Below are 26,211 nucleotides of genomic sequence, written 5' to 3' on the forward strand. Positions count from 1 at the left end.
GTCTAGATTAGAGACGGACTTTATAGACCGATCGTCTCCTCTGCTCCAACTAGCTTATCCGTATCTAGATGTATGAATAGATGAATGTACATTTTCAACGGTATTATTACAACTTACCATCGTTTAGTATCTCATCGCCCCCTCGGGCAGCGTCTTTGAAATATTGGGATGTTAATTCAAGTGTTTGACATCAACTTATTATTTTTTACGTGAGTATTAACATCTAAATATCGGCCACCTCGAATTTGTGAGATGATCCCAGTTAACAAAGTCTACATTCGCCAGGCATTCCAGACAATTAATGCCGTCCGGCACAAGCCCGGGCCATGTTTGTCTATGAAAGGAGAAAAAAGTCGTTCTACCCAGGTAAAACAATGAACATTCCAACTATCTAAACTGAAGGGTCGGTTGATTGATATTAAGCATGCCCACGAACTCCAGGTAGTGCGGAAAATATCCTAACAATTCGGCAGCACGCGCCTAACTTATCATGTCCAACCAAAAACACACAAACAAAAGAAAAAAGAAAAAAAAAAAAAAAGGAGAGGAGAGGGGGGGGAAGGGGGGGGGGGGGGGGGGGGGGGGGGAGAGAGAGAGAGAAAAAAAAGAGAGAGAGAAAAGAGAGAGAAAAAAGAGAGAGAAAAAAAGAGAGAGAAAAAAGAGAGAAAAAAGAGAGAGAAAAAAAAAGAGAGAGAGAGAGAGGAACCTCAGCAGCCTCATCATCCGCTCCGACGCATTGGCGCAAGTGAAGCACATACATTCAACCTCCTCGGTCGTACCTAGATCCCAACGATATCCCTCCGATTATAGCCGCAAGCGCGCTGGCTGCGGAGGTGAAGATCATTATGCCCTGCGTCTGGCGGCAGCATGCCGCGCCAACACAACATGCTCTAGAGCCGACCTAGCCGAGACACGAGGGTCCGTTAACTCTCTAGCCGCTCGCAACGCGGTAGTGGATTGGAGACATTAATAGATCTATCCCCATGATCCAACGGGCGCCGCGGCTCTATGCGCTTCTGGAGGCGACTGTTGGTCTGTTGGTCTGTTGGTTTGTTGGTCTCAAGGAAGCAAGGCGGGAGGAGCCGCAAGGTGAAGTTGGTCCTAATACAATTACTTAGGGGACTAACACAATTGTATGCGCGTTTAAATTGTCCCTCCGCTTCGCGAAAACCGAGCGCTTAATGATGTTGGAATCCCAAGTTCCAACGACCCAACGGCCCAACGTCGAAGTTGAAGTCTCAAGGTTTGCCGCGGGACGCAGTATGAATTGATTGGTCGATGACACGACGTGCATTGGCGCGTTGCCGATGCAAGCGCAGCAGGCCAGTCTCGCGACTCGCTTTGCAATCTCATCAGCCATGCCGTCCATCCTCCAGTTCTTTCTCTCCCATACTTTTCAAGTTTTCGGACTCTATGATCCTCGCTACCGGCCAAATCCAACTCACCCGCGTTTCGGTTCACTACAAGGCCTTCCCTGATAGGATTTAGTCTTATACGGCTCCTCCCCACCAAAAAGTCCTCGAAGACAAGGGTCGCACATCGGCTGAATTTACCGGGGTAGTCAGCATAAAAAGGGGCCATGTCCATTTCAATATTGTTCTTGCTCTCCATCATCCAGAATTGCTACGCAATCCCGGATTAAACAGACCTCGAAAAGAAAGAAACAGCAAAGCAGGACCCAGACCAACACGCCGCTTCGGAAACATGGCATGGAATTCTGGACAGAATAGGACTCCTGAGCAGACTCGGAATATGGCTCCTAGTAAGTAGGCTAGTCTTGAGCTCAGTAGTATTGCGTCCCCTGCAATGTTTTTATGGCCTGACCCGCATAGCCTTAGAAGCCGTCTTGGCTCAGACCCCTCGTTTTGCGTGGAGAGTCGAGTCAACGAAATCCCGTTACCAGGGCGCGTGGGTTTCCTCGGACCCGGTGTGTTTCACCAAGGAAGAACTCCGACCGTGGATCTCAGCTCACATGGCGGGGCGTTATTACTATGCGCCCTTTGTAATCTCGTCCTTGACGGGTTCTTTGCTCTGGGCACTCACTTACGCGGACTGGCTGCGGAGGCAAAGATACAAGGCCATTCAGATCTTTCTGGTCGACACCTGGAAGATACCGGAGGATAAATTTTACCCAGCTCGATTCTTGGCTGCATACCTTGAAGTCCCGGTGCTGAATATACCCTGGCATGATGATCCCTACCACGAGTACTTCGCATTTGGCGGTGTGCCTAGCGATACCATCGTGGGACACGTTGATCTCCCATGGGCGGCAAAGTGGATGCATACTCTTTTGCCTGCATTGAGGCAACTTAGGCTGAACGAAGGCCTTCTCCGGAGTCATTACTGGCTGCGAATGGGATGGACTGATATCCTTGGGCGGCCCGTCAAGGGCGCCCGTGTTACCTACGATGACATCGCGGATGCCTGTGTGATTGCAGACAAATTCCTCTGCTACCCTGACAACAAGGATTTCCGCTTTCCGATTGCCATGATGTTTCTCTCGCTTCGAAAGAGGAACTGGGATGAGGAAGCATGGGTCAAAATACGGAGTGCATTCAAAGGCGCGTGTGACTAAACTCCAATATTCTGCATTTCTGGACTTCGCTAACTTTGTAGATTAGGTGTTCGCATCCCAGAACTCTATTTGTATGGGTCTAAGAGCGAGGGAATCGATATCAGAATGTTAGATGTACAAGAGTGGATCAGAGGCATGGAGCAGATGGGAAAAGAATGTGCTATCGCCAACGCGCGTACCAGATGTCCGTGGCCCATTGACGCCTATTGATCTTTCATTCAAGGTCCCCACTGATCATTAGCATTGCGTGAGACTATCCTAGACCTTCGCTTCGAGTTGCCATCAACCCGCCATGAAAACATTCTTGGCCCTGCACAAATTTACTGTTAGCTATGCTGGAATCCGCGGCGATCATTGGTGCTAGTGTTGCGATAGTTCGGCATGCTGCGATTGGAGGCGTGTTGGGGGCCATCAGGTAACAGTAATCGGCACCTCAACGGGGACAGCAGTAGTCGGAGGCAGTAACTGGAGACGCAGTGGGTATAGTGCTCGTGTGATAGTAATGGGAACGATATGACTCGCCTTTGTCGGCGCGGATTGATACACCCGGGATTGCCGGAAACCCATCAGCCTTCCTCGTGCCGTTCATCGCCCTTTGCGGCCTCTACAACCACCCGAATCTCCAGTGGATGACTGTTGATAGCGACAGCTTCGGTGCGGAGTCAAATTGGAGAGGTTGCGGACGAAAAGTTTCAGAAGAGCTACGGCATCGTTATAGACTTCCGTACCTGAGCCACTTTCCGTCAGGGAACAGGCAACTATTAGCATATCGATCAGTCTTACACAGGTGCTTGACTCGGGGCTGGAATGATCATGGGGTATGCGGCGTTAGGAGTTCGGGGATCGGATAGACATGCTTTTGTTCTGGTTGGAAGAATCAATCCTGAATCAAATTAGCTCCTCGTCTGAACCCTTTTCAGCGTTTGTTTCATCAGTTCTCAGCGGCACATATTGTCATTGCCGTCTTGATGGCCCTTGGGAGTGTTCCTTACCAACCAAAAAAAAAAAAAAAAGGTCACCGGCGTTTGACCCTGGACGATTCTCGGAAACTATCTCTATTCCTGGCCATCTTATGCATATAGCACTAGAAGACTTCTTTTCTAAACGCGTGATTGTCTAGTCGCTCAAGCCGCACCATATCAAATGTCACTGGCCAGGCTAATACTCATCAAGCGGCCCGTATAAAGTCTCTACACCCACAACTTTCCGAATCACTATCTCAGCAGACTAATTAAAATTTCGTAACTCAGATCTCGTCGATAAGTAGCCTTCATCAGGTTCCGTAAACTCTATTTCTTCGCTGTAAATTGGGATCGTGAGCTGGGAATTCTCGGTATTATTCGTTGTGGAGGGGTTGTTCGCCCCGAATACTCGAGTCGCCCCGTTGCTTCCTCCCCAGTCTGAAATTCTCAACCTCACCACCACCAATCTTCTTCCCAGTCTCTCTCAACCCCGATTTCATTCGGTGTTGCGCTAGCTAAGATTGCAACACAGATCGCCTTTCTGTTCTTGATATCAATTGATCTCAACTCCGACAGCTCTGCTGCAAAAGCCAATCGGAAAATGGGGTCGCGTTCGGAGAACTTGGTACCCCGGTTAACAAACGCCTCCCATGCCATCTTCGTCCCCATCACAGAAGACCTCCTCGCTCCCACCGAACCCCCGACCACCGAGAAAGAGTACCTCCAGAGAAGCATCGACGTTATCTACGCCCACGCCAATCATGTCAAACACAACATTCTCAAGCTCATGACTCTCGAGAAGGAAGTCATCGTCCGCCAGTATCAATCCGTCAAGACCCCGACGTCCGCTCACAGGTGGACACGTAGAGCTGAAAAGGAACTCGCCGCCAACCTGGCCGCTCCCGCGGAACCTGGTGTTAACTACGAGATTAAAAGGGTTGAGGATATTCCCGATAAACGGACCGGGTTTGACAGCAACCCTGGGGACATTCTTCAGAGGAACTACATTGTTCGAGTGATGCAGTTGGCTGAGGCGACTGTTAAGGAACTGCAGGGCTATGAGGGCCATGTCGAGAGGGTGATTGAAATGTATAGGATGCGTTTGGCGCAGTTGGAAAGGAAGGCTGTGGAAGGGCGACTGTGTGAGCTGGGTGATCCCATGGACCTGAGTTGATCACGTATTCTTCCCCTTTCAGCAGTGGGCTCTCATTCCGTTTGTCGGGACCGAGCTGCACGTAGATGAAGCTGCGGCCGGGGCTCTTCCGGCATCCTGTACTCTTGCCCACGACGAGACCTCGACAGTACCTCTGAGTGGTGCGTATGTTACGAAGTTACGAATAAATTCTACGACCTCATGGACCTCGAATATCCCCTCCCTCATGCTGGCAAGTGTCCAGAGCAGTTCCCCTACATCTCCGAGTGATCCTCCATCAAACCCATCAAAGCCCTGATTAAACGAAGAAATGTGACAACCGGCGGTAAGAAGCAAAGGTCATCGAGTTTAAGGCTCTTCAATGCATCCATAATCGGCGTCATAAAATATTTTCTCTTGGGCACAAGATAGAGGAAGGCTCGACTGAAAACGATGCGGAGCAAAGTTCAAGCTCACCTACAATAAAGTGCGCCCGTGTACAATTTGTTGATGAGAAAAAGAAGAAGGAAAGAAAGAGAGACAAAATTCGGACGACAATTTTCGTGATTTGTTTCTGGGCAGGAGCGGAGCGGGTGAAATTTTGGCGGCCTGAGGCATTTCCGGATTGGCCAATCACGGCTGTGGTAATCAATCCACCATCAAGTTCTCATCGAAATGCTCTCAAACCACATCACGACGTTCCTATCCAACAGACGTAAAACCCCCTCCTCTCCCGCAAACCACCCCTTCCTCTCCGGGAAAGAGTTACGCCCCTGACACATCGTCTTTCCTTTGCATCAATTCGGGGGCGACACGATGTTACGGCAGACTTTGGCTCGATCGGCCTGGCGGACGGGCGGTAGGCATGTCGCCAATGCCTCGAGGGCTTTCTCGGCAACTGCCCAGCGAGCGGCCGAGGTGGAACTCACAATTGGTACGAAACAAATCTTGAGGCATCTCAATTGGTATTTCTAGAGTTACTAATCCCAGTTTAGATGGGAAGAAGGTGTCGATAGAAGGTAAGGAGCTTCCTGCGGTCGGGCGGAAGGCTCTGTTTGCTAATATTTATCCGCAGCTGGCTCTGCCTTGATTCAGGCGTGTGAAAAGGCCGGAGCTACTGTACCAAGGTTTGTCCTCCCAGCTCGATGAAAACAAGAGAAGGATCTTCCATGCTAATCAATTATCGCTTTACAGATACTGTTACCATGAGTATGCCTTACCCGAGCCTACGATTCTCACCTTCGAAAAACGAGATAATTTCTAATCAAACCCCCCCGAACAACAGGAAACTTATGATTGCCGGAAACTGTCGTATGTGTTTGGTCGAGGTCGAGAGGGCACCGAAGCCCGTTGCATCCTGCGCCTGGCCCGTACAACCCGGCATGGTTGTCAAGACCAACTCGCCTCTCGTCCACAAGGCCCGCGAGGGTGTCATGGAGTTCCTCCTCGCCAACCATCCCCTGGACTGCCCCATCTGCGACCAGGGAGGCGAGTGCGATCTCCAGGATCAGTCGATGCGATACGGTGCTGACCGTGGCCGATTCCACGAGATTGGCGGCAAGCGTGCCGTCGAGGACAAGAACATCGGACCCCTTATCAAGACATCGATGAACCGATGCATCCACTGCACGCGTTGCATCCGATTCGCCAACGATATCGCCGGTGCTCACGAGTTCGGTTCCACTGGCCGTGGCAACGACCTGCAGATCGGTACCTACCTCGAGAGGAGCCTCGACTCCGAGCTGTCCGCCAACGTTATCGACCTCTGCCCCGTCGGTGCTTTGACCTCGAAGCCGTATGCTTTCCGTGCCAGGCCCTGGGAGCTCAAGAATACCGAGTCCATCGACGTCCTGGACGGTCTTGGTTCCAACATCCGTGTCGACTCGAGGGGTTTGGAGGTCATGAGGATTCTCCCCAGGCTCAACGACGATGTGAATGAAGAGTGGATCAACGATAAGACTCGATTCGCCTGCGACGGTCTCAAGACTCAGCGCCTCACCATGCCTCTTGTCAAGAGGGAGGGTAGATTCGAGCCTGCCGACTGGGAGCAAGCGTTGAACCAGGTCGCCGCCGCCTTCGCCACCCTCAAGCCCCAGGCCAACGAGTTCAAGGTTATTGCTGGAGAGCTCACCGACGTCGAGTCCATGGTCGCCATGAAGGACCTCGCCAACAGGTTAGGATCTGACAACTTGGCTTTGGATATGCCCTCTGGAAGTCAGCCCATCCCCCACGGTGTCGATGTGAGGTCCAACTACCGCTTCAACTCTAAGATCTGGGGTATCGAGGATGTCGACGCCCTGCTCATTGTCGGCACTAACCCCCGACATGAGGCGGCCGTCCTTAACGCCCGTATCCGCAAGCAGTGGCTCCGCTCCGACCTCGAGATCGCTGTCGTTGGCGAGAGCTGGGAGTCCACCTTCGAGTTCGACCACCTCGGCACCGACCACGCGGCTCTTAAGAAGGCCCTCGCCGGTCCCTTCGGCAAGAAGCTCCAGGCTGCCCAGCGTCCCATGATCATCGTGGGCTCTGGTGTTACCGACCACCCCGACGCCAAGGCCTTCTACGAGACCATTGGCGCCTTCGTCGAGAAGAACGCTGCCAACTTTATCACTCCCGAGTGGAACGGCTTCAACATCCTCCAGAGGGCCGCTTCGCGCGCCGGCGCCTTCGAGGTCGGCTTCACCACCCCCTCGCCCGAAGTCGCCCAGACCCAGCCCAAGATCGTCTGGCTTCTCGGAGCTGACGAGATCGACCCCGCCTCCATCCCCCGCGACGCCTTTGTCATCTACCAGGGCCACCACGGTGACAAGGGTGCCGAGATCGCCGACGTCATCCTCCCCGGCGCCGCCTACACCGAGAAGTCGGCCACCTACGTCAACACCGAAGGCCGCGTCCAGACCACCCGTGCTGCGACGTCCCTCCCCGGCGCTTCCAGGCCCGACTGGAAGATTGTCCGCGCCGCCAGCGAGTTCCTCGGCGTTCCTCTCCCCTACGACGACCTTGCCGCTCTCCGCGAGAGGATGACCGAGATCAGCCCCGCGCTCGCCGCTTACGACGTCATCGAGCCTACGGCGCTTCCCCGGCTCAGCAAGGTGCAACTGGTAGACCAGAACAAGGGATCCAAGCCCACGGGCCAGCCCTTGACGAAGGTTATCGAGAACTTTTACTTTACCGATGTCATCTCAAGAAGGTGTGTATTTTTTTCAACTCTTTCATTGGTCTTCTGAATCACATGGCTAACACACTGTTCTCCCATTTAGCTCACCTACCATGGCCCGCTGCTCGGCCGCCAAGGCCACGGGCAACCCTCAGACGAATTTCATGGCGCCCGGTATGGAGGAGGACAGGCCAATGGGCCAGGTCGCCTACGGCGCGTGAGGTGAGAGGAGGGAAGAGGGGAAGAAATAAGAGATGGTTCGGTGAAATAGACTGTTCATTACTGTGTTGCTCGGGCTGCTGAATCGCATTACATCATCCATGTATATAATGTTTGTCTCTCTCTCGGATTCCGGGAACGGTAGAGGTGGTTGTGAGACGAAGTAAAATCAGATTTCCTACGTTATTTTTTGTTTTCCCGCAGTACACAAAAGGAGAAGAAACAGCCTTCACAGTATTTGTTGCGTAATCTTGGCTATTGAGTATTGCTAGCTTGACTTTTCAGCTTCGATCATCTTCAGGGTACCGGTTGGTGAAGAAGGCACGGTAATGCTTCTGCAGGCCCGCCTCGGAAATCTCCTTAACCTCCTCCTCGGTCAGCTTAAACGACGGCACCTTTTCAATATAGCTTCTCAACCTCTCCTCCTTAGAGCTCGTCGTAATAGCCACGACCCCGCGATCAATAACCCACCTCAACCCAACAACAGACTCCGAAACGCCATACTTCTCCGCCAACCTATTATAGATCGCCGCGACGGGCCCCTCAACGGCCCTCACAATAGGTGTAAGCGGCCCATAAGCCTCCGTAACAATCCCCTTCTCCCGATGAAAATCCAACAACCCCCTATGCTGCAAATACGGATGAAACTCGATCTGATTCACAGCAGGCACGACCTTGGCCGTCTCCAAGACAACCTCCAAATGCTCCCTCAAGAAGTTCGACACGCCGATGGAGCGGATTTTCCCTTCCCGCTGGAGTTGTTCGAGGTCGGCCCATGTCTGCTGGAGTTTGGCCGGGTCGTAAGGGGCTAGGGAGGTGCCGGAGGAGCCACCGCAGAAGGGGTGGTGGATGAGGTAGAGGTCTACGTAGTCGAGGCCGAGTTTGGAGAGGGAGGCGGAGAAGGTGGCGGGGGTGGGGGCGGTGTAGTAGGAGTATTTTGTTGTTATGAAGAGGGAGGAGCGCGGGGTTGGGGAGGTGCGGATTGCTTCGCCTAGTTCTGCTTCGTTGCCGTACACTATTTTGAGAGTTTGTTAGTTCGGGTTGAGATGTGATAATGATGGGGATTACTGGAGAAAATGAAGACGTACTCTGGGCTCCATCGAGGTGGAGGAAGCCTGTTGCGATGGCCTTCTTGGTCAGTTCGACGAGGGAGGTGTCGAGGGGACCGCCGCGGGTTGCGCGGGCCGTTCCGAGACCGTAAGCGAGCTGAGAGGGTGGGTGGTTTTTGAATGTTAGTCGTTGCTGGCTTCATTTGGCGCGGGGAGAGAAGGGGACCTTGACGTACCACGGGGATCTCGTGCCCGTCATTGAGCTTGATGGTGGGAATCTTTGGTGCGGACATGTTGGACTTGACTTTGGGGTATCGCGAGACGATGTTCGTCGGATGGTTGTTAGAATACCGAGGTAGTGAGGAGAGAGGGAGGAGAGAGCCCAGGAAGAAGCTAAACTACGAAGCTGAGAGAAAGATATAGTCTCAAGGTCCTGTTCGGTCGCACCTGCCGTCCTACGTTTCAATTACTAAGACGAACACGGAAAACGGGGCAATTACGATTGTCAAGTACAAAGTCGCAAGAATATCATCAATGATCTAATCGCGATAGATAATATTGCTTGGCTGGAACTGGATTGGGACGGGCGGAACACCCGAGATCCGATGAATGTGCGTCATCGATCGGGTAGATTCCGCAACCATGAGGTTTGTTTCGGAAGGTGGGGGTGGGGAGTGTGTTGCATTGGTTATTCCCTCTCTTTGCATTTTGGTGCTGTTGGAAACTGCTGGGGACTTTTGGTATTTAATAGTGTGAGAGGCAGCGAGCTGGGCGGACTTCACGATTGCCGGCAGACCTTGGGAAGAAGAAGTAATAGATTCACGCCCGGCCTATTGCCTATACTAGTTCAATTACGCGTGTCTGCACCTGCTCAAGCCAGGTCCGATGCTTGAGCGCAACACGAACAAATCCAATACGTCTATATCTACAAGGACACCCGCTCACTCCCGCCAGGAACAGGCAGGACAGCTCGATCCTCGCCGTCGCCGTCTGATCCATACCCCAACTCGCGAGCACCAAGCACCCAAGGTCGTTATTAGGGTGCGGTTTTGGCGAACAGTCCATTTCAGCCATCAAAATCTCGACTGTCCGCCGCTGGCCGCCCAAGTCCCATTCCTGATCCTCCTTACCGAATTGAACTGTATCGGGTGGAACTTGGTCGATGAGGATCACTTTGCCTTTGATCCGCACCCTGCATTCAAAGACCTTCTCCCCGACGGGATTCAGAACGTTGGTTTCCCCCTCAACCGCAACTACCTCTGCTAACCACTCTATTTCTAGTGGGCAATCTAAGGGGAAGATGACTGGTGCTCTCAAGCTTACCCAAGACCAGGACGGCAACGTGCATGCCATCCCCTCTCGGATGCGGTGGTGTGACCTAACCACCGATTGCCAGGCGATCCCGGCAAGCAGTTGAGACTTCCAAATTCCAAACAGGTATTCGTCTCCGAAATGATCCTGGAGGCGACTTGCGAGGCCCATGAGTGCAGCTAGCCTGTCCGACTCGTGGCTCAAAGACGCACTGCTATAGTGGGCGACAACAGAGAGCCACATATTTCCAAGGGCTTTATCCGCGTTACTAGACAGGAATTGCGACAAGGTGATGTGTCCCGGAAATGAGCTGGCAGAAAGACCATCGGGTCGGAATTCGGCAGCGCGCTCTTCAGCGCATCCCCAGAAGAGTGCATGCTTGGTCCAGTACATGGTGCGCGTAGAGAGGATTTGTTCCTGCAGCGTCCAGCCCCGTTTATAGAGTGGACTCGAAGCCACCCTAAACCCAAGTCGCGACGGGGACGGCTTCAAGACTGTGACGTGAGCAGGTGGTTCGGGGAACAGCTTTGGTGAGGGTGTCCAGGGTTCGAGCGGACACTCCCTCTCCGGCTGCAATTTCTCAAGCGGCCTCTCATGCAAGAAACCTTCGGCGCTATCACTCGCTACGCAGGCGGCAATAGTACAGGCAGCGTTGGAATAGTATTGACCCATCTTGGGCGCCTCGTTCAACCAATCAGACCTGTCTTGGTCAGTCGGCTGGACTATGCAGATGGCATCGACCCAAAGGAAGCGGACCCCGAGATGCTTGGTGATCAAAAGCGCATCCCGGATCGTCTGAGGGAGCTCTGCAGTGTTAATCTCGCGTCGTCTGGCTTCGAGGTTATTTTTTGTCGTTCTAGCTGGGCCGTTGCTCTTGCCCCAGTAGTAACTAAGGGTCACGTACTCCGCTGTGCGGACGTCTTCCTCATCAGTGATGTAGAGTCGGGGACTCCGGCCGTCAAGTCCGATGTCTATGACTCTTGTTGGGAGGAGTCGAGGAGAGGTGGCGATGCTGGTCTCTTGCAGAGATCGGCATATCGCGTGGTTTGCCCTGCACCTACGGAGCCATGGCTTGATTACCTGCTTTATAAGTCCCGAACATCCGTTTCGCGGTCACTTGGGGCGAGTCCTGTAGCAAGTCAGTAAATATATATGTATATATATTGCGTTAAATCTACCAATTGAGGCCCTCCATGTATAGGAAAATCTCACGTTTTATCCTCATTGGCACGAAATTTGGATCCAACATCGCCCTCGAGCTATCATTCTGTGCCGCGCTAACAGAGCAATCCACATCAGAGACGACGGTATTAGATGCACCACTCATGTACAAAGTAGGAAGGAGAGACGCCCTCTCAGTCGATCCCCTCCTCGTAATCACATGCCGTGCTGAGCTTCTGAGGGTGATAGGACCGGCTGTCATCTCCGTACCTATTTGTCCGTAAAAATATGGCGTGGCATAGGCGATGTATTGAAGAAGCAAGACACAGAGCTCGCAGCCAAGCGTAGCTGAGCGCTTAAGCGTCGCTAAATCGTGATGGACTATTTCCCGGGCGATCTTTATGTCTAGTACATCTGCCATGACAAACTTGGAGGTAATCAGCTGGCATTTTGAACACCGGTGCGAGAGAGGCATGGTTTTGAAGAACGAAAAACTGAGGATGAAATCAGTTGGCTATTGGACTATTACCAGGCTCCCGTGCGATGTTTTATAAGTTATTGCAGAGAATTAGATGCATCAGCCGTTCGTTAGGCAGCCACCACCACCAACTTCATGCATTGTGGTTACACGAGGCCTCCTGATACTCATCTGGGGGATGGGAGAGATATGGGAAAGCTTGGGCAACGAGGACTCGCAAGTGCCAACCAGGAAGGAGAGGCCTCTCAATGGTATACGGGAAAGGAAAGGGAATGTGCATAGTAGAATGGATGGAGCAATTCTGAGAGTGAGCATGAACCAGTACAGATGATTAATATAACACCGTATGCACAAGCCACGACTGTGGCTGGAATCCTCATCAAGCCTCACCTCAAACTTTCGATCCACGTTCAACCTCACCGCGGGAACTTTTTCGACAATTGAATGCAAGCAAGGGGATGTTGAAACCAACAGTCGCCAGCCCAACCCACTCAATTCCAAGATGAGCGTTCCAAGAGCGAGGCTCCTAGAGCTTATGAAGGTATGCATATCCCAATTGGATCCCGAAAACCCAGCGCTCCTATGCAAGCGATATTTGAACGTCGTCTGATTTTTTTGTTTCTTCCAGACGCAATGCCAGGTCTTTGCGACAGTATATAACCCCGACGGTCTGCGCCTCGGAAACAAGGTCCTCCGCCAGAGACTACGCGGCCCGGCGCTTGCGGCGTACTACCCCAGGAGGACGGTGTCTGTGAAGCAGATGAATGCCATGTTTGGGCCGAATGTCGAGACGTGGGATGAGGACGAGCAGGAGAGGCTGGAGCATATTGAGGAGTACGTTCGAGCTTAGGAGATTTTCTACCCTGCGACTGGGCCTTATTTGGATAGGCTTACTGACTGGATAACTTAGGGTGCATGCCAGAGGAAAGCGAGCGCCTAAGAAGAAGACTGGACCTCCTGGTAAGTCAACTTTGGAGACAGGTAAACGTAGCGCGACGGGATTGCTAACAAGTTTCTTTTTTCGCAGCCGCCCCGACTCGGAGAAAGTAATGTGACGACTGGCTTCATGCAAAAATCTGTATAATATTCAACAAATTGGTTCGATAGACGTCTTCGGATATGATGTATAGATAGTTGTTTCAATATGGATGGAGCTGCACTGTGAAGATATATGTGCGTAGGATTGTTCCAAGTGCCTTGATCATTCCTAGGACGGTTTTACACGGGTCCGAATTTCCGTGAGCCTCGAGACTGCGCTGGTAGTCGAATTGTTGACGATATGGACCCCACCGACTTAACACGGGAAGGAGCGAGGGATGCAAAGGCTCGGGTGGGATTTGGTTACTCGGTGAGGAAGTTACAATGTGCTGCTTCTGTTTCGAGTCTCCTTGCTCCAGTCGAGCCATCTTATCACACCTGCACATTCTGTGCCTGCCGTACCTGACCATCGACTTCATATGATTCAGGTCCATACTGCACCTTCTCACAGAGCTCTACTTCCTCTCCTTCCTCCACTTCCCCAGCTTCCTCAGCTTCCTCTTGTCCCCTTAGTTTCTTCTACCCTCCCACCCACGACTTAATCTTTTCCCCTCCCCATCTCCCCATCTCTTCTTTTCTTCCCAGGTAGAGATCTTCTCCCCATCCAATCTCCCCCATTCCATCCATCACCTCTTCATCCAATTGAGGAGATTTTGGAATTCCCTTCTCTTCCCCATTGTCACCTCTTTTCGGAGATCTACTTTTGACATTCTCATCATCACAACTTCAGTGCTATCTGTCGATTGCCATCTTCAGGTATTCCCTTTTCCTTTGTTTTTTGGAGCATGACGGACAAGATGTCCTCAGCTCCCTCGCCCAATAGCTTGACCTCGATGGGTCACACAGCTGAGAAGGGCATCAAGCCCTCGTACCCTACGATGTTGGGTGCCAATGTGAGTTCATCGTGTCTCCATCTATTCTTTATTTACATTCTGCTTCTACGGGAGTTGGATTCCCTGTTCTTCGTGGATTCCCCTCTCTGTTGCCCTCCTATTACCTCCCTTCTTTGTGAATTCACTTCTGTGTGATTCAATTATTCTGGGTTGTGAACGAGCTCTCTATCTTTTCTGGCCATCAGACTCCAAGCCCCAAACTCAGTTCTTAGCTCTCAAAAACTATGTCTCTTCACATTGCACTTCCCAGATTGACCAGCCCTCTAACTTCCTTTCTCTTAGGATACTGGATCTGGTCTTTACAAGACTGGTGGAAGGCCTATTCCCTTGTTGTCTACTGGGCCTCCTCACCAAGGGGGTGTCAAGGTAAGCTCTTTCATACTCAGAAGGCCTTTTCCAATGCACAGTTGCTAATTCTATTCGAGGTTACAAACAACCAGGAGAACATCCCAACCTTTGAGCCAAGCCCCATGGAGCTCCTTCTTTCGAAGCTTGATGAACAACGAGAGACCCTGCACCAGCAGAAGCTGACCGTGATCAAGAATAAAGACCACGACAAGATCTTCGTCCGCCCTGGCGACCACCGGTCCTCCAGCACCTCGGTGCCGGTAACCCCTGCCCTCGAAGACTTCCCATCGTCCGAGCCCGCCACTCGCCCCGCTAGTGCCTCCTTGAGCCAGGGCCCTTCGGGCAATGATGAAGTCCTTCGTCTCAGGATGCAGCTCGCTCAGGCAGAGGCCAAGATCTCTCAGCTCGAGAGGCAGCCAAGCATGCCTCGAATGTCGCAGGCGGTGTCTGACTATCCGGCCGGTCTTCCCCAAGCCTTTGGCCCTCCTTTTGGCCCCATTGTTGCTGCTGCCATGCCTGCCCCGGGCCACAACGGCGGTTGGAGCCAGGACGAGTACAAGCCGTCGCCCAACGAGCACTTGGCCACCATTCAGATCAACAGGGCTCCTTCGGTTAGTATGTGGGCGGGCAATCTCAAGACACCCGCCGTTGGTATTGCTGGCCCTTCGGGAGGCTCCTCGGACGCCTCGAGCGGTTCGGCTTGGTTCCCCCACAAGCCCGGATTCGCCCCGTCTTTCGTCGAGGCTAACAACGGCGCCTACGGCCCCATGGAGAACTTCCGCGTTAGCGAGAGGGTCACTCCCGACCCTGACTTCGCCTTGCGTGTCGATGTGGGCGGTCGTGGAGGTCGATTTGACAATCGATACATCTCTCCCGCTCCCCTTTCCGCTCCTCCCTATGGCGGCGGTTTCAACCTTAATCAGAACATTGGCCAGTACGAGCTTACTTCGGGACCGGCTAACGGACCAGGCAACAATGGACCTGGACCTGGCACTATTGGTATGGGCGTGTACCCCAGCTACCACCAGCAGGTTGCGAATGCTCTCTCGCCTCACGCTACGGAGTTTACCTCGAGCGGCGGCAGCTGGAAGAGCGAGGTATGTAAAGCATCAATTGCCACCTTTTTCTTTCTCTCTCTCTCTCTTCTTTTTATTTTATTTTTATTTTTATTTATTTTTTCCCCTTCCATCTCCTGCAATGTCCAAGTTCTATGCTAATGTTTCACAACAGATTTCACCTACGGAGGGACCGACCTATTTGCCTCCCACCGAGCCTCTCAACTATCGACGCCTCCTCGACCGCAACGTCAATTGCAACTGGAAGTACATCGTTGACAAGATCGTTTGCAATAATGACCAGCAGGCTTCCATCTTCCTTCAGCAGAAGCTCAAGGTCGGTACTCCCGAGCAGAAGTATGAGATTGTTGAGGCCATCGTCTCCCAGGCCTATCCGTTGATGGTGAACCGCTTCGGAAATTTCCTTGTCCAGCGATGCTTCGAGCACGGTACGGATGAGCAGGTCGTCAAGATTGCCGAGGCTATCCGGGGCAATACCCTTAATCTCTCGATGGATCCCTTTGGCTGCCATGTCGTCCAGAAGGCATTCGATTCGGTCCCCGAGGACTACAAGAAGGTCATGGTTCACGAGCTCCTCCGCCGCATCCCGGAGACGGTCATTCACCGCTATGCTTGCCACGTCTGGCAGAAGCTCTTTGAGCTTCGCTGGACCGACACTCCCCCTCAGATCATGAAGTATGTCAACGATGCTCTCAAGGGTATGTGGCACGAAGTGGCCCTTGGCGAGACTGGCAGTCTGGTGGTCCAGAACATTTTCGAGAACTGTCTCGAGGATGACAAGGTACGTTCACTCAGGGAAGCACACTCTCTAGTATTTGTGTAATCACTAACGTTGTAAATTCCGCCAGCGTCCCTGCATTGAGGAAGTCCTTGCCAACATTGACATTGTTGCCCACGGCCAGTTCGGCAATTGGTGCATCCAGCACATCTGCGAGCACGGTGCCCCCGCCGACCGCAGCCGGGCCATTGATCATGTTATTCGCTATGCGTCTGAGTACAGCACCGACCAGTTTGCGTCCAAGGTCGTCGAGAAGTGCCTCAAGATCGGAGGACCCGAATTCCTCGGACGCTACTTGGACCGTGTCTGCGAGGGCCGTCCCGACCGACCCCGCATTCCCCTCATTGACATCGCCAGTGACCAGTACGGAAACTACCTGGTTCAGTATATCTTGACTCACGCCGGCCCCCAGCACCGTGAGGTTGTGGCCGCCCACATCCGCAAGCACATGGTCTCGCTTCGCGGTTCCAAGTTTGGTTCTCGAGTGGGCATGCTGTGCACCAACCCGGCCAGCGCCACCCGTCCCGGACCTGCCATGGGCCCCGGCATGGGAGGCGGAGGCGGCGGAGGAGGCCGTATGCATCCCGGATCCCGATTCGGTGGCCCGAGCTACCGTTAGGGGAGGTCGCGCTAGGGCAAGTGGGAGTCGTCTACGAGGACTTCCGCTTCCCCCCACAGCGCCTATGAGGCGATAGAGAAAGAAGAAATGGGGGGCTGATGATATGTCGGGTTGTTCTACCGGTTAGCATCTTCGCCAAGTAATGTTCTTCAGATCAGGTCGTCATCCTACGCTCGACAACCCTTTTTTTGTTCAGGAGAGTCACTCAGAGCGCATTGGACACGTCATTGTTGTTCGTTTTGCGATACAGTCGAGACCTCGGAAGGAAAAACACTGCTTTTCTCGGGCGGCAGGCATTGAGGGCGATGATTCTGCGCTCAATGAATGCTTCCTTGTCTCGAGCAGTGGGCTCTTTTAACCTCCAATGTCTTACACAGCTAGGCAAGATTGTCGAAAATCTTTTCTCCCGATAGGTATCGATGCGGATATAGCCTTATCAGTCGTCGCGAAGCTATGGGTGTTTCTTTTTATTTTGTTCTTCCCCCCACCGGCATATCACCATTGTTTTTCTTCTTCTCTTGTATTTGCACCTCGGTCATTGAGGAAACAATATTTTTTACGCATTCACAAGCGGAGAAAGACATAGGAGGACGACGTCTTATACGTTAGACTTGTTCATGAGGAGCAGCTTGGCGACTCTCGATGCCTAGATACAGATTGTTCTAATTTCAACCCCATTCATCTTCATCAGCAGCGAAGTGTTAGTGATTGCCTCAATACTACATTTGATTTACATGTCTAGGGTCCAAGCACAGCCAGTGGCCGTAGTGTTGGAAAGAGATAAGATGAACATGATTATACGGTATTTTCTAAGGTAGATGAGTAGATGACACTATTTTGAAGGATCTGATTCTAGATTAAGCTTCTCCACGTCCGGGAGGTCAGGCACCTTTCCCTTTTGATCACCCTCGGCGGTCGTTCCAGGCTCCGAGGCCTCCTCCGTCTCCAGCGGAGGGAACTCTTGGTCTACAGCAGGTGGGGAGAAAGTCGGCGCACCAGCACTGGCGCCCTCCTCGGCTCCCTGGGGCGGTGAGGCAGACCCTGGTTGAGACTCTACGGCCTTTTCCCAAGGTTTCCTGGGAGCAGGACCACGAGCGCCAAAAGGTTTCGCGGACTGTGCGGCAGGCAAAGAAATTGTTAAGAGGCGTGATTCAGGAACAGAAAATGAAAGGCGCAAACAAAAAGGAAAGGGGAAAACAAGATGGAAATGGAAAGAAAAAAAAAAAAAAAAAAAAAAAAAAAAAAAAAAGGGGGGGGGGGGGGAAACGAAAAACGCTGAGACGGCAACTTACAGGATCCCGGACGACAGTCTCAGGAATTTCACGTACACCAGGGACGGGCAAACCCTCCTTGATGCAACGGATCAGCTCGGCAAAGCGTTCAGGATAAGCCGGGCCCTCAGACGACTGGTGGCCAGGAGCGGAGGACGCAGAGGAGCGGTCAACGTAGAGGTCAGCTTTGGGGGCGGCGGTTTGCCAGGCTGGCCTCGCGTCGTCTCCCGCTTTCGTTTGCGCTGCTTCTTCTTCTTGCACAGCGGAGGAAGAAGAGGGTGGTGACACAGGGTTCAGGAGGGCCTCGAGTAAGGCGTCGTCCGGGGAGGGGTGGGAGGGATGGGAGGAGAGCCAGGCGGTGTATTCGGGGACGGAGACGGGCAGGCCGAGGATGCGGGTGAAGTAGGCGGAGCGGGCGAAGAGGATTTTGGGGCGGGTTGGGGTGTTGGGGGGTTTGGTGAGGGTTGAGATGAGGGTCTAGATGTGTGTGTGTGTGTGTGAGCATGTGAGCATGTGATCTTGTTTGCTTCTTGTCCTTTTTTTTTCCTGATTTGGAACCATGTATTTGGCAGTGAGGAGACGATGAGACTTACGAGGAATTTGGGATCTTTGGCCCAGGGGTAGGTGTCGAAGGCGATGAAGATGCGGTCGGAGTCGTTGGGGGGTGGTGATGATGCCGAGGTTTGGGCGGGTGGTGATGGCGGGGGAGGGGTGGAGGGGTCCATTGTGGTGAGGTGAGGAAGTGTGTTTGGATGTTTGGATGTTTGTGAGTGAGAGGGATGGTGTGGGAGCACAGAATTGTATGATGCTTAGCCTGAAGGAATAAGAGGGCGTTTCCGTTTGGCGATGCAAATGAGAAAGAGAGACGGCAATCAATAGAGCGTGAGCATGTGGATGGGTGGATTGAGGTGCAAAGTGCGACTGCGGATGGGAAGGTAGAGAGCTCGGATCAATTGATGGATATCAATATGCACCAAGCAAACTTAGTGGACTGGACCGGACTCGGTCTGGCTGGGCTGGTCGATTGGGTGGTGCTGCCAGCTTTTGTTTGCAGCACGTTTGAATTAAGCTTGAGCTATCTGACCTGCTGCGGGTGCGGGTGCTCCTGGCCTTGGTCGGAAGAGAACATTGAGGCAAGCAAGCGCGGGCTGATGAGTGAGTCTGAGACTATGAGATGCATGATCAAATGGATTTGGATTTGCTCTGACGTGCAGCGAGTCTGTGTGACACAAAACGAGCAAACTTGGCCCGTAGCCGTCGCCGTCGCCGGCAATTCCAGTCCTCGTCATCCAAAGTATCCTTCATTGATCTAAACGTCTACGATACAGCTCTTCCTGACAGAGTCTGCGTTGTACTTCGAGTCTCCTGCCGGTCACTCATTCACACATCGACAGCTTCCGTCCATCGCGAGCCTCGGGGCGGACCCTGCAGGCCGGGAACCCACCTGCCAGCCCAGAGGCAAACAGGCCAGGATCCACGTCCATCCGCCGATCTATTGCCTCCAGCTATTCTCGTCGCGTTCCACAATCCCTCCCTCTCAGCGATGAGTCTGGCTGCCAGCATGAAATATTGACGGCTACCAGAATCGCAACCGCATTCTTAGTTGTGTTCCACTTCGAAACATCTGTGGATTTTGCTCGCCACGGCCGTCCACTCAGGAGGAGCAGAGTGAGCAGGAGTGAGCAGGAGTGAGCCAGCATCCGTGCATAAAGGAGAGGGGAAATGGAGTATACGAAGTACTCCATACAGGATTTGTACAATTTACGTAGGCTTACGTGATCCGAATTTTAGGCTCGGGAGCCAGACTCCCGATTTCCGATTCTCCAGGTATTTGCTGAGGCTGCTCAGTAACCTGCACGCCTAGTAGATTATGCCTAGGATCTAATGCACCCTGCTCCTCTAGCTGTCGTACTCCTACAGAATTTCTAAATTCTACTTCGTAGAATCTGAGAGTAATAGACTCCTAAATTCCGAGCCTGCATTCCAGTTCTGGGGAAATCGCTAGGGTTCCGTACCTGCCCTCCTGTATCGATCATGCCCGGGATATCCCAGCGCTAAAATTCCTAATATAATAAACTCTGCTTTCGTAGTGCCCTGTTACGAGTATCAATATACTTCACGCTCTTACACTGAATTTCAGCTGGCAGATTTGGAAGCTCCACGCGTGCCAAACCAACGACGAAAAAGTACAAGCTCTGTGCTAGGATCTGAGATGACCTGCTCGAACAAAACATGCTGGCTTAAAGTTTTGTGGTTGTAGCCTACCATTATGTCATGCTACGAAGAAAAAAAAAAAAAAAAGAGGGGGGGGGGGGGGGTTCTTGAACACGTCCTTGTCACTGAAAGAGCTGGCGGGAAACGATACGGACATGTCACAAAAGTTTTTCTCAAACATTCTAGATCTAACAGAAGGTGAGAAACTCCGAGTAATATATATTAACGTGCTCCCCTTGAACCCTCTTTCGAAAAGCTGTTAAACTAATAGCAAGGTGAAGCTTTTCTTAATCTTCATCAGATGTTCCTGCTTCCATGTCTCGACTAGAAGCTTCGCTACTGCTCGTAGCCGTAATTACACGCCATACGAAGCGGAATCCAGGCTCGGCGGCGCCCCTATCGATAAGAAGCTTCATTACGGCTTCATTGCCGTGGCTAGCGGCTACACGAAGCGGCGTCGAGCCGCGCTGGTCTTTTTTGCCGAGAAGCTGCGTCGCATACGCTACGTAACACGGCGTGAGGCCGTCGATATCTTTTGCTTCGATGGCGGCGCCCCTGTCGAGAAGAAGCTTCGCTACGGCTTCATAGCCGTACTTAGACGCCAGGTGAAGTGGCGTCGAGCGGTGGTGGTCTTTTGCGTCGACGGCGGCGCCCTTGTCGAGAAGAAGCTTCGCTACGGCTTCATGGCCGTACCGAGACGCCACGTGAAGCGGCGTCTGGCCGTCGCGGTTTTTCGAGTTGGAATCGATCTCGCCTACGGCAAGGAGACGCTGCATTACGGCCTTGTTGCCGCTTTTGCATGCCCATTGGAACAGTGACAAACTATCCATCCCCTTCAACCCCCGAACATCTCCGCAATCGGTACGCCAGACTTCACCCCAACGTTCTTTTACCTGTAACCGTCGTATAGACACGCCCTTTCTTTTTTCTTTGACGCTCTCCTGTGTCTCCCTTAAGCGGGTTATCTCCAGAGCTACCGCCTCTTCCTCTTGAACTAGTATCCTTCTCTTCTCTTCGAGCTCTGCTATCTTATCATCTACTACCTCCCGTTCTCTTTTTATCTGTTCTACCCGGTCGCTTCCTTCTCTTATCTTACTAGCCAACCTCTCCTCTTCTGCTCCATGTTGTTTCTCCTCTTCGAGTATTCTTATCAATTCCAGTCGCAGGTCTAATTTCTGCAATTCCAGGGTTATATCGACAGTACTTTCTGGAGTGTCGGATGTCGTCTCTAGTCTGATAACGGACATTGGCCTCCCTGTAACAGACGTCCACTCTAGACGCAGGCTAAGCATTCCACTGCTGGCATGTCTCCTCCCACATACTCTCTGCGGCAAGTATTGAAACGATTCAGCCACCTTTTCCAACGTGGTGTCCTTGTGGCATGTCATAAAGTGAGGTTGAGCCTCCAGGCGTGATCCCCGCTCTTTAACTTCGAGCGCTATCACGAAATCTTGGGATCCCTCTGCATGACGGAGCCGAATATAGGTTGGTTGCGTAGCATCTCTATCGCCCTTGATTATCGACTTAATCAGAGCCTGCTCTCTATCCCAGCAAGATCGAGGCTCTACGTCAATCAACTCTAGGTTGATTTCCTTGTATCCATCGATTGAGAACCAGTATTGTTGATTTACGCCCTCGGAAGTCTTGCTTCGCAGATTGTTCTCGACGTGAATAAACTTTGGCAAAGGGGTAGACGTAGACTTCGATAATAGGACTGAATCCCATCCTCTCGGCCTGAAATACATACCGGAAGTCGTTTTGGTGAGAGGAATGCCAACTGCTTGTTCTGTGTCATGTTCCGGCCCGCAGCTCAGTAGGCCAACCGTCCCGCTGGCGGATGTAAGGAGAGACAGGGAGACTCGAAGACTACCGCCAGAGATATCGAGGGAATTCATAGCGGATTGTTCTCGTGAAACAATATGTCCGCAATTTACGAAATCCGACGGAGTAGCTGCAAGAACTTTGCCTGGCGTGGGCGTGATCTGGGCGGGGTCACTGGCGGAGGGGCCTTCTTCCAAGGCAAGGCGCCATGCAAGAATCGAATCATCCGTTGTTGTCCTCATGATCTGCTCCTGAAGTCGGAAGAAAGCTTGTTCACCACCCTCGCCGTATATCATCGGCATTGTTACCCCGAAGATCCCGAGAAGGCAGTATGCAAGATCTTCCTTCTTTTTTGTGACTCTTTTCGCAGCCCACGACATACGCTGCGCCACACTTGCATCGTGAAGTTTCGCTATACCAAGTAAGAAGCGGCGGGGTATATTGGCAACCTCTTCAATGGAAGCGATTAGCTCTCCCTTGCTTCCCAGCCTGCACCACTCCCGACTATAGAACTGTAAATTCGAAAGCGCGAGGAGCTCCTGTAAGGTCCATCCTCTCGAAAACCAACGACTCGACCGGAACTCTGATCCAGGTTTCCAGGGCTGAGACTGATCGGCGCTAGGAACATCTGACAGATAGCATACGAAGGAATGTCGTCGTCGAGGAATTCTTCCAGCCTCAATGTTTTGACATTGATCAGCCGCATTATGAGGTCTTTCAAGTGGCGAAGCGGATAGGGAGGGGGCGGAGCAGAAAGCCGAACACCTGGAATCGACGGCCACGATCGTACTCGGTAGGCAGCGTGATATGGTGTCAAAGAAATCGGCGAAAGTCAGCTTCTCGAAACATCGGAATGAAGGCTTGCAGCCGTGGCATGTCTTGAGTTAGGCTCTAAGCGCCGCAATTGTGACGCTGGTCCTGGCTGGACAAGGCTGGGCTGCAGGCATTTCTCGGGTCACGTGACAATGACAATCTGGACTCTGCCTCTACGTGTAAGCTTCGCCCGGACCGATGAGCCATGGGTGAGAAATGCGGTGCGAGTTACTTCGTACTGCTGCAAGACATCGCTACCTGAGCGAGCACCATCGTCTTGCTGCGGCTCGCATGAGAATACAGAAACGAGCGCGTTAAGTTAAAGGTAATCGTTCGACCGCTGGGCCAAGAACGCCTCCCTCTCGTCAAGGAGAAATATTACTCTCCAGCAGCTTACGACCTTGAAAATCGTCATGAGTATTGACGACGAGGCCACATGCAGACCATAGCCAACAAGTACCGAAGAAAATCGGTTTCTAAAACAAGGACAAGGAGGACAAGCAGGACATACGTACTACAAGTACATGTGGTGTACGATGGAGTTTGGGGATCAATGGTTGGAGTCCTCTCAAATCATTGGTTTTGTTTGGTTATCTGCAGTCTGCATGCTGAAGTGTTCAATTGCCGTAGATAGTGAAAACATGGAAATGTTTGCTTGGATTTGAAGGATTCGGTGAAGGACCCGTGAACGACCTGTTTGAAGAGTCGAAGAAGTACATCAACGTCTGCAGTGTGCGAAGTTTGTGAAGTTTGTGAAGCTTTAGGGGGATAATTCAGCGGTGTCGCTCACTGCGGCACCTGCCCGAGGTACCTGGACACCTTCACAGACAGACTCGGCCGGCAAAAGTCTGCCAATTTTAGGTCCCGTGCTTCGGCGACGTGCAGCTGCGACTAAGGCAAGGGAGAAATTCAAACAGAACCTGGACCAAAAAAAATACCAAGCAACATTGTAACTTCAATCTTGACCACTTTGACACTGCGCTCCCACTTCGCTGCTCCCGTGTACAATCCACCACCCCCAACCTCCAAGTTCCAGTCTCCCCTCGACGACTCTTGAAAAGCTGCGAATCGTTCCACAAACCCAGACGACCCCGACGTCGAACATATAAACCCCCGAAACCCTCCACGACAGAATCTGAACCTCTCTTCTTCTTCCTTTCTCTCCCAAGGGAACAAGCCAACAACCACCCTCCCCCCCCCTTCCCCCAATCCACACCAATGCATCGCGTCGCAGTCCGGGCTCTGCGACGAACTCCCTTCCTCCAGCCCACACTCCTCCGCACCACCCTCGCCCGCCTCCTCCCCCGCCGCCCCTTCACCTCCCTCCCCAACCCACTCCTCTCCGCCTCCCGACCTCGGTCCCTATCCTTCTCCTCTTCCTCCTCCTCCCCTGCCTCCTCCCTTGGTAAACCGCGCCGCCCCTCCGAGCATGCCATCGAGCCCCTAAGATCCTCCATGTACATCCGCCGCTTCTCCGTAGCCCTCGTATCCACCCTCGTCGGCTACGGCGCCTGGTACAGCTACAAGGGCCAGCACAACGACTCCTCCTCTTCCTCCTCCGCCGCCGCTCTCACCCGGAGCTTCACGTCCTCCGCCCAGGGCGCCGTGAGCGACGCAGCTGCCGCTGCTGCCCCGACGCGGACTGTCCTCGTCATCGGCGCCGACGAGCTGCGCACGGGTACAGTGGTCGGAGACGGCCCGCTGACCAAGTTTAGCAGCGAGTATGGTAGGCAGGTCATCGAGATGCTGAGCCCCGAGCAGGTCGATGATAAGCTGCGCGAGAGCGAGCAGTCGTATTTCGTGAATCGCGGCCAGGGCGTCGTGAGGTATGATCTGGTGCAGTTGCCGAGTAATAATCCTATCGAGGATGATCATGCCGAGAAGATTGTAGAGGTGCCGAGTCGGGAGAAGGAAGGGGGGGAGGTTACGGACTGGATGTTTTGGGGGATTTTTGACGGTCACTCGTGAGTTGAACTCTTCCCCCCTCCCCCCCCTTTTTCTTGGTGCTGGTTAAGACGACGAGCCGTTGATGCTAACTAGTGTATAACATAGTGGCTGGGTCACCTCCGCAAAGCTCCGCAACTCTCTGATCCAGTTCGTCGCCCGAGAACTCAACGACACCTACATCGCCGCCCAAGGCCAACTCCCCTCCGACGCCTCCATCGACGCCGCCATAAAAACCGGCTTCACGCGCCTCGACGACGAAATCGTCCACAAATCCGTCGAAAAGGTCTTCAAGGAAAACTCCAAGACCCTCGCAGCTGAGGCTCTAGCGCCGGCCCTCGCCGGATCCTGCGCCCTCCTCTCCTTCTACGACGCCCGCTCCAAGCTCCTCCGCGTCGCATGCACGGGAGACTCCCGCGCTGTGCTGGGCCGCCGCTCCGACTCCGGCAAGTGGACGGCCACCGCCTTGTCCGTCGATCAGACCGGAAGCAACCCTGAGGAAGAGGCCCGCATGCGCGCCCTTCACCCCAACGAACCGCACGTCATTCAGCACGGCCGCGTCCTCGGCGGTCTGGAACCCACGCGCGCTTTCGGCGACGCCGCGTACAAGTGGACCCGCGAAGTCACCGACCGTCTAAAGAAGTCCTTCTTCGCGCGCACGCCCTCCCCGCGCCTCCTCACCCCTCCTTACGTCACCGCCGAGCCCGTCATCACAACGACCAAGATCTCCCCCGAAAGGGGCGACTTCCTCGTCCTCGCCACCGACGGCCTCTGGGAAATGCTCACCAACGACGAGGTCGTCGGCCTAGTGGGCAAATGGATCGAGACGCAGCAGCACCAGCAGCGCAGCCAAACCCAGTTCGATTCCCTCTGGGCGCGCATCTTTGGTTCCTCCGACGCCGCCTCCGTGAAAGACCTGCCCGTCGAGAAGAGCGGGGCCAACCCCGGCGAGGACGGGTCCAAGACGCCTATAAGGCTGAGGCAGTGGGGGATTTCGCCGGATGATAAGGGGCGGTTCATCACGAAGGATAGGAATGTTGCGACGCATTTGGTTAGGAATGCGTTGGGTGGTAGGAATGAGGAGCAGGTTTCTGCACTGCTCACACTTCCTTCGCCGTTTTCTAGGCGGTACCGGTATGAACTTCTCTCTCCCTCCCCTCTCACTCTCTCGTTCTATTGATCTCTTGTCTCTTTGCTAACGCTACAAATCTCCCTAGCGACGACTTGACCGTCCAAGTCATCTTCTTCGGCGACGGCGAAAAGACCGGCCAAATCACCCTCAACCTCGATGCCACCGCCAAATCCAACCAGCCTCTCAAGGCCAAGCTCTAAAGGACTTCCCCCCTTTTAAT

The 26,211-nt window shown here is 53.1% G+C and overlaps 7 protein-coding genes and 2 pseudogenes across 7 annotated transcripts; 6 read left to right on the plus strand and 3 right to left on the minus strand.

Moving 5' to 3' along the window:
- Positions 1-1,704: 1,704 nt before the first annotated feature.
- Positions 1,705-2,575, plus strand: SAPIO_CDS3956 (uncharacterized protein; the record flags this gene model as incomplete). The annotated part of the gene is made up of 2 exons (XM_016786628.1): positions 1,705-1,762; positions 1,839-2,575. 2 exons carry the CDS (start codon positions 1,705-1,707, stop codon positions 2,573-2,575), a joined length of 795 nt encoding a protein of 264 aa, XP_016643604.1.
- A 1,563-nt stretch (positions 2,576-4,138) lies between these two features.
- Positions 4,139-4,711, plus strand: SAPIO_CDS3957 (annotated as a pseudogene; the record flags this gene model as incomplete).
- A 774-nt stretch (positions 4,712-5,485) lies between these two features.
- Positions 5,486-8,047, plus strand: SAPIO_CDS3958 (NADH-ubiquinone oxidoreductase 78 kDa subunit, mitochondrial; the record flags this gene model as incomplete). The annotated part of the gene is made up of 6 exons (XM_016786629.1): positions 5,486-5,603; positions 5,665-5,688; positions 5,745-5,796; positions 5,864-5,878; positions 5,955-7,859; positions 7,930-8,047. The coding sequence occupies 6 exons, from the start codon at positions 5,486-5,488 to the stop codon at positions 8,045-8,047; spliced, it is 2,232 nt and encodes a 743-aa protein (XP_016643605.1).
- Positions 8,048-8,326: 279 nt separating this feature from the next.
- On the minus strand, positions 8,327-11,474 carry SAPIO_CDS3959 (Indole-3-acetaldehyde reductase (NADH); the record flags this gene model as incomplete). Its single annotated transcript, XM_016786630.1, has 5 exons — positions 8,327-9,060; positions 9,134-9,251; positions 9,331-9,492; positions 10,040-11,384; positions 11,467-11,474. The coding sequence occupies 5 exons, from the start codon at positions 11,472-11,474 to the stop codon at positions 8,327-8,329; spliced, it is 2,367 nt and encodes a 788-aa protein (XP_016643606.1).
- A 1,072-nt stretch (positions 11,475-12,546) lies between these two features.
- On the plus strand, positions 12,547-13,094 carry SAPIO_CDS3960 (uncharacterized protein; the record flags this gene model as incomplete). Its single annotated transcript, XM_016786631.1, has 4 exons — positions 12,547-12,585; positions 12,673-12,878; positions 12,955-13,004; positions 13,072-13,094. The coding sequence occupies 4 exons, from the start codon at positions 12,547-12,549 to the stop codon at positions 13,092-13,094; spliced, it is 318 nt and encodes a 105-aa protein (XP_016643607.1).
- Positions 13,095-13,879: 785 nt separating this feature from the next.
- On the plus strand, positions 13,880-16,796 carry SAPIO_CDS3961 (uncharacterized protein; the record flags this gene model as incomplete). The annotated part of the gene is made up of 5 exons (XM_016786632.1): positions 13,880-13,975; positions 14,258-14,341; positions 14,401-15,420; positions 15,554-16,180; positions 16,248-16,796. The coding sequence occupies 5 exons, from the start codon at positions 13,880-13,882 to the stop codon at positions 16,794-16,796; spliced, it is 2,376 nt and encodes a 791-aa protein (XP_016643608.1).
- Positions 16,797-17,628: 832 nt separating this feature from the next.
- SAPIO_CDS3962 (uncharacterized protein) lies at positions 17,629-18,792 on the minus strand (the record flags this gene model as incomplete). The annotated part of the gene is made up of 3 exons (XM_016786633.1): positions 17,629-17,910; positions 18,089-18,544; positions 18,661-18,792. 3 exons carry the CDS (start codon positions 18,790-18,792, stop codon positions 17,629-17,631), a joined length of 870 nt encoding a protein of 289 aa, XP_016643609.1.
- Positions 18,793-20,568: 1,776 nt separating this feature from the next.
- SAPIO_CDS3963 lies at positions 20,569-21,057 on the minus strand (annotated as a pseudogene; the record flags this gene model as incomplete).
- A 3,076-nt stretch (positions 21,058-24,133) lies between these two features.
- Positions 24,134-26,191, plus strand: SAPIO_CDS3964 (Protein phosphatase 2C; the record flags this gene model as incomplete). The annotated part of the gene is made up of 3 exons (XM_016786634.1): positions 24,134-24,879; positions 24,968-25,993; positions 26,077-26,191. 3 exons carry the CDS (start codon positions 24,134-24,136, stop codon positions 26,189-26,191), a joined length of 1,887 nt encoding a protein of 628 aa, XP_016643610.1.
- Between the last annotated feature and the right edge of the window lie 20 nt (positions 26,192-26,211).

The sequence above is a fragment of the Scedosporium apiospermum genome (genome assembly GCF_000732125.1).
Source record: "Scedosporium apiospermum strain IHEM 14462 chromosome Unknown SEQ_SAPIO_0090, whole genome shotgun sequence".
NCBI classification, from domain to species: domain Eukaryota; kingdom Fungi; phylum Ascomycota; class Sordariomycetes; order Microascales; family Microascaceae; genus Scedosporium; species Scedosporium apiospermum.